Source organism: Pundamilia nyererei, unplaced genomic scaffold (genome assembly GCF_000239375.1).
Source record: "Pundamilia nyererei isolate P.nyererei 1_Seehausen unplaced genomic scaffold, PunNye1.0 scaffold00262, whole genome shotgun sequence".
Lineage (NCBI taxonomy): Eukaryota > Metazoa > Chordata > Actinopteri > Cichliformes > Cichlidae > Pundamilia > Pundamilia nyererei.
In genome coordinates this window covers 389,040-395,838 of record NW_005187663.1, presented here as the reverse complement: position 1 = coordinate 395,838, position 6,799 = coordinate 389,040, and the positions used below count along the sequence as shown (strand labels likewise).

Here is a 6,799-nt window from a genome sequence, read left to right as displayed (position 1 = left end):
GAGTCCAGAGTTTTGTGTATTACTGTTAAAAGTGGAACAAATATAGGAGCTGGGACCAGGGGAACATCAGTCAGTGTGTTTATGTTATGCTAACTATAGCTGTGTAGCTAGCCACCACGCACATCATTATATACCGGCTAGCCCAACTTCAGTAACCCTACAAACGCTACCGCTGTTTAGTTTTCTGTCTTCATTTATGTTGGAAGTGATAGCAGAGCTGTACATTTAAATTTTTGCTGTGGTGGTTAAGCTGCCGGATTACGGCAGCTTAACCACCTGTACGTCGAAACTCAGTTTGCTCAGTTTGCTCGTCGTGGTGTTTCAGCCAACGACACAAAATGTGGTGGCCTTGCTGGATCCGCTGTCCACCCGCCATGTGATGACCCTCTTCTGGGATCCCTCCAGCCAAGGAAAATACACCGCGCTCAGTACATCGCTACTGCGGTGCTACTCCCTTTCTCACATAGAGCAGGCCGTGAAACTCCTCTCTCTCTCGGGCCTGGGTGATGGTGCCACTCTCGAGCTCATGGAGAGCACGCTGTCCTTGCTAGGAGTAGATGACGGCGGATTCCTGTTCACTCACGTCTTTCTCCGATAGTTGCTGGTGCGAGGTGGCCTCGCCAGCTGGGTGCGAAGGATTAACGCCCTCTCGCAGAAGAAGTGGATCGCATCCTGACTCACTGACGGTATCTCCCGCACCCCTACGATTCTCCCGGGAGCCTCCGAATCATTGATGGTGGCTGGGATCGCGGCACCGCGGAAAAGGGCAGTGTTTTTACCGTCAGCGTGACAGCACCGTGGCACCTTTGCAGTTTTAAGGCCCAGGGAAACGAGCCTGCCAGCACTCTGTAGTCTGGCTGTGACCTTTTCTTTTTACTATTTACTCATAAAAAAAATGGAGATTTCCCGCATACCACCAGAGAGAGCCCAAGTACCACTAGTGGTACGCATACCACCATTTGAGAAAGACTGGCCTATGCCATTATGGTGCCGAGTGCACTTACAGACACTCTTATGCTTGAATGTGGACAAACTGTGGCTGTCAAAGAATTCCAACAACAACACACCTCTCTGGTTCAGATTGGACCAGAACAGTACCAAATCAAATCAAATCAAATCACTTTTATTGTCACATCACATGTGTAGGTACATGGGTACAGCACATGTGAGTGAAATTCTTGTGTGCGAGCTTCACAAGCAACAGAGTTGTGCAAATCACACCCCCCAAGGTTGCACTGTCATTGCTGACGTGAGCACTGACATTTCCCAGTAGAACAATGGAGCACCACACCCTGAAATTACAAGAAGGCTTGGTACACTGAACTGTCATTTGGCAGATAATTACAGAGAACAGTCATTCCTAGGTTACCAGAACTGAGGCCATAGGGAAGGAAAGTAGGATTTGGTGTAAGATCAGTTGCAGTGGTGCCGTGTGGGGAAAATAATCACTTAAAAATAAGTCAATAATTTGTATTATGAGTTCTAATAGAATTTGATTTATGAACAGACTGTGATTAGCTGACCTGTGTTGCTTTGAGATTCTGTGCTCGGTGGGACAAAAATGCAACTAGAACATGCTGGAGGTATTAAAGGTATTGCGCTACAGTAGTTTGAATGATATTATTCCAGTATGATCCAATTTGTTCAGCTAAATGGAGAAATCTTCCTCATACAGTAAGGTTAATTTTGGAGTTCCACACGGTATTGTGTTGGTAATTTAATTTGTTTCAATTTATATTATTCACACCTCCCTCAGGCAATATTCTTAAAAGTCATAGCATACATTTTTCTCAGAAGAGAATTAAAGGGTGAGCTGTGCTACTAGGCACACATGTCATATTTACCATCAACTACAGGTTGAGGCATCTGACAGTCTGTATTATTTTGAAACACCATTACTCCTGCATCATTTTTTCCTCTAACCTCTTTGTGTGTGTGTGTGTGTGTGTGTGTGTGTGTGTGTGTGTGTGTGTGTGTGCGTGTGTGTGTGTGTGTGTAAGGTTTGTGAGGTTATACCCGTAATCTACATAAGATAAGCACACCCCTAAAAACGTTGTGTACGCTAGCTTAGATAAACACCAGGTAGTGTGGTAACTTATGCTGTACAAACAACATGCTGTGTGACAAACATGCATGAAAGTCTGCACCAGTTTCCAGAGCCACCATGGAGATCTAGTGTAAGTCATCCAGCATATCCCAGTCCCTGGACATAGTAATGGCACCCAGAGAGAAGGTCCCAGAACACCACAGAAGCCGGGGGACTGCGAACAAACCCGAAGCCCAAGTGGGGCACTGGACAACACAACCCAGGCACCACGGCCCACCCCAAGAGGTGCAAAACAACCAGCCTGAAAAGGGCTGAACCCCAAACTCCCAGACGCCTACCAATCCCAGGAGCAAGAGGCACCCACCCAAACCCAGAGAGCCAGGTGAAGGGAGAGGACAGTGGGCCTGCAGGGAGGGCACCAGAACCGCACCACACAGGCCATATGAATAGATCCTGCTCTGACATATGGCATAGAAACATTTAACAGGATTCCTGGAAAACCCTCTTTTATCTGATCATGTCCTAATCAGAGGTGGTAAAAGTAAAGACAAAAAGTAAACCACAGATTGTATAAAACTGATAGACCATCCATTCACGATCCATCAGCAGAGGTGGCAAAAGTAAAGACATTGTGTACTTAAGTAGAAGTACAGATGCTAGTTTTTACAAATACTCCAGTAAAAGTTGAAGTACTGATTCGACTTCTTTGTCATTCTTGATAGAATGATAGATGCGCAGTGAAATTTAAAGTAAGTGACATGAATGCTAATTGGCCTGGAGAAAATGATTTGACTAGACCAGTGATCACACAAACAGCTTAAAAGTATGGAAAAGGGGGAGTGATAAAGCTTGGATTTGGCCGGCAACACCTGGGAGCAGACAGATGTGAGACCATAGATTTTCCTTATTGAACTTACTGGAGACTAAGTTTCATTAGTCTCCAGCCTCCTTCCTTCCATTTACCGTACAGTCTCAGGGTGCTAGATTTGAGGTTAAACCTTCCATACATGGTCAAGAGCTTCCTTGTCTTCCTTGTTCTTGATTTCTATCTCTATCAAGATCCGGGGTGTCAACACCTTGTAGGTGTTGACACCCCGGATCTTGATCCTACCATTCCGCTGACTCTTCAGGACTTACCTGACCTTTTGTACTGCAGGTACTTGGTGGTTGCAGCTTTCCAAGGGGCCTCTTCCTGATTCCATTTGCTTGTGGGATTTCCAAATACTTGTAGCTGTCCTCAATGTCTGCAATGTTGTCTCCCGGTAGTGCGATCCTTCAGTTCTGACTACCGTCCAACTGACATTCTGATATCGTTGCTGTATATCTTCGTGGTGTGGATCAGTGAATCGATGTCTCGTTCACTCCTGGCATACAGCTTGATTTCATCGATGTAGAGGAGGTGGCTGACAACTGCTCTATTTTGTAGTCGGGTTCAGACCTGTGAAGAACAGCAGTGGGGAATGGGCAACTCCTTGGTAGATCCCGCACTTGATGGTGATTTCGGCTATTGGTTTGAAGTTGGCTTCTAGTGCTGTTCACCACATCCCCACTGAGTTCCTGATGAAGACTCTTAGGGTCCTGTTAATCTTGTATAGTTCTAGGCATTCCAGGATCCATGTGTGGGGCATCAAGTCATAGGCCTTGTAGTCAATCCAGGCAGTGCACAGGTTGGCCAGCCTAGTCTTGCAGTCTCAGGTGACTGCTCCATATACCAGGAGCTGGTGTTTTACGCCTCTGGTATTGGGGATCAGGACTGTCGGGCCATTCTCTGTGTTTCATCCCTTAGGAGCCTGTTCATTTTTGCTGCCAGATGCTCATGGAGTGCAATCAGCTTCTTCAGCTAGTAGGCATGAATCATGTCATGGCCTGTTGCTGTCCAGCAGCTAGATGTTTGCCACTGTAATGCTTACTGGACCCTGTTCAGGGAGTTTGCGGTGGTCTGCTCTTAGATCCGCTAGCCACTGAGCATTGCCATTGTAGGTTGCATCCCTCTGACTTATGCTGTTCCAGTATTACTCTGTCTCCAGCCTTGGTGGTGCTGTTCTCATATTCTTCCCCTGCCATTGAGAGTACACCTTGGATGGTTTGGTGGAGTACAGCTGGTTTGTTCTCCTGCCCTCTATTTCTCTGGTATACCTCTTCAAGTAGTTGGCCAAGGCTGTGAGTCTTTGCTTGGCAGTTTCCAAGGCCTCAGGTATGGACTGCTTGCTGTACTTCTTCGGCACCTTCTTCATCACACCTTTCTGTAACGCTGATAGTTGGCCAACTTCCCTCTGTGCTAACTTGATCTTGGCTTCTAATCTCCTTCTCAATGTAGGGTACTGTTCCTTCTGGCTTTTCAGCTTATAGCCAAGCATCTCACTGATTAATGCTGCTGTTGTGTAGATCAGCTGATTAGTCTCGATGATGGTTGCAGTAGGGATTGTACATAGTGCTGCATTCACATCTTCTAGTAGATCTTCAGAGGGTACTTCATGCAATCTTGGTAACCGGCTTCGTACGGTCCAGCTTTCCAGCTTTGCCATGATCCTATCTTTCAGGTCACTACTTCATACTTGGTGCCCAATCTTGGGTGGGGGTGATGATATCTCCCACCTGGCTCCCCCTTGCCATATCATTTGTGTTGCACCTCGTCGATCTCTATCTGTGAAACCAGTTCCTTCTTCTGAAAGTTGGAACACTAAGTTACTAGTTGTTTCACCATCAGTCTGGATGCTGGTTAGGGTTAGGGACCTCTGTGGCCAACAATAAACACCCCTCTAGCTCCACTGCCAGTCGGTGTTGTTTTCCGCCAATCACCACGCAGCTGTCAATCCTGCATCCTCGACCGAAGCTATTGGCTGAGTCTGTTTGAGTCTGTTTGAGTGTGTTTCGTTGGCGAGTGAATGGGCATTAATGAAGAAGAGACTGGGAAGTGCTGCTCTGTGCAGGTTAGCATGTAGCCGAAAGCGCAGGCCACTCCTCTTACCCTGCTTTTTTTTCTAGATGTCTTCTCCGTCTACTAGGCCCCAGATTGAGGATGGTGACAGTACCAGTAGTCCGCTGTATCACTGGTGGAATAAAAAACAGCTTTGGAGATGTAAAAAGGTAGTACCACAATTCGGCCCTTTCATACTTTATTAAGCCTCAGAGTGGCTTAGCAGACAGTAAAAATATAAATAAGAATGTACGCGCTCAATCTAAGATATAACATGCCACCAAATAAGATATAATAAGTGAAGACCCTTACATGTTAATCCACTTCGTAATACAAATCCAAATAGTGGGAGGTTTTCCCACAAGCAGAGTGAAAACATGCTTTCATATTGAGAGCTCTTAAATAATGGCCAATCATTTTTTTTAATGTATTTATACATGTTTTAGGCAGTGTCAGCATTTGAAGAATGGATTACATGTGTCAGTGTAGATTTGCATTACCACAAACAGGACAATGAAAACAGGAAAAATCCCACAAACTGCCATTTCTCATTATATAACTTCAGCAACAGCAAATTAATTATATTTAATACAAAAAAATGTCAGAAATCCCTGAAAGTGCAATCAAACTAGGCCAAGTAAATGCCATCAAGAGCAACAAAGCCAGTGGATGTCTTGATTGTAGGATCCAAGGGTTCAAGTAACTGTGGCTCTGTGCATAAAAAACATAATTTTCCCTGTTATTTCTGCAATACTCTTCTTACTATCCAGAGATAGAGCTATCTGTGTACCTGGGCACCTTAGTACCCAGGTACACTGCACCTTCAGCCTGTTCATTCCTTTATTTTTAAAGGCATCAAAAAGGCTGCCAGGAAAGCCAGCACACACTAGTGTCTCTATACATTACATCCTCTCATGTTTTAAATTTATCTGTGAACTATGCGAAGCTTCAAAATCTCAACAAAAGACAGTTAAGGAATTGCAACAGAACTGGTACTACTCATATGTGGTATGAGTAGATTTTTCATGTTATGTACATACTAATATATATTCTTCTGACAGTTTTAAGTTGCAGTTTCTTTACTTTGCTCCTCTGTTTTGTTTTGTTTTTATTTTTTTTTCTTAATGTAAAGAAATGGTTAAAAGTCCTACTGGCCAAGTCTAACCTTATTACTGCATGGTGTTTTACAGATGCTTACACAGATGAAGACTTGATGCTGTACTGGAAGAGCGGAGATGAGTCCCTCAGCATTGATGATCGTATCTCCTTATCACAGTTTCTTATTCAGAAGTTTCATACCACATCTCGCTTGGCCTTCTATAGCAGCACAGGTATAAACACTTAACAAAAAATCATAAGTTCTTGATGCTTTTTAAATTATGTTTTTGTGTATCTATACAGGCTTGTACTTACTTACTGGGTACAGTCAACATATAACCTTTCCTTTAATTCCACCCTTAGGATAAATTCGGACCTTTTATATTGGCTGCTATGCTAGCATGGTTTTAAGGGGGAGGTTTTCAAAGAATCTGAAATCCTCAAATAGTCAAACTGAGCCTAAGTTAAACTCATTGAAAATGAAATAATTTATAACAGTAAATAATGAAAAGTAGAAACAACAACTTTAAGTTTACAGAGGTAGAAAGACATCATGGAATTAGCCGGTAATAACAAGTCAAATACAACTGTGAATCTGGTGGGACCAATACCAAGTCTGGACCACTACATGGAGTACAAATTATTATCATATCTTCATGTTTTTATGTTTCTTTATTTCATGCTTATCTAAATAAGCATATGGTTAGCCCTGCTAAGCCAGGTCTCAGTAAGCACGA

At 43.8% G+C, this 6,799-nt stretch overlaps 1 protein-coding gene across 2 annotated transcripts in view; it reads left to right on the top strand.

Moving 5' to 3' along the window:
• gabrr2a (gamma-aminobutyric acid type A receptor subunit rho2a) overlaps window positions 1-6,799 on the top strand; it is a 75,290-nt gene that overhangs the window by 57,603 nt on the left and 10,888 nt on the right. For both annotated transcript variants that reach the window (XM_005750113.1, XM_005750114.2), the window contains exon 6: window positions 6,155-6,295. In XM_005750113.1, coding sequence (XP_005750170.1) covers window positions 6,155-6,295 — 141 coding nt within the window. The remainder of the gene's footprint in view (window positions 1-6,154; window positions 6,296-6,799) is intronic.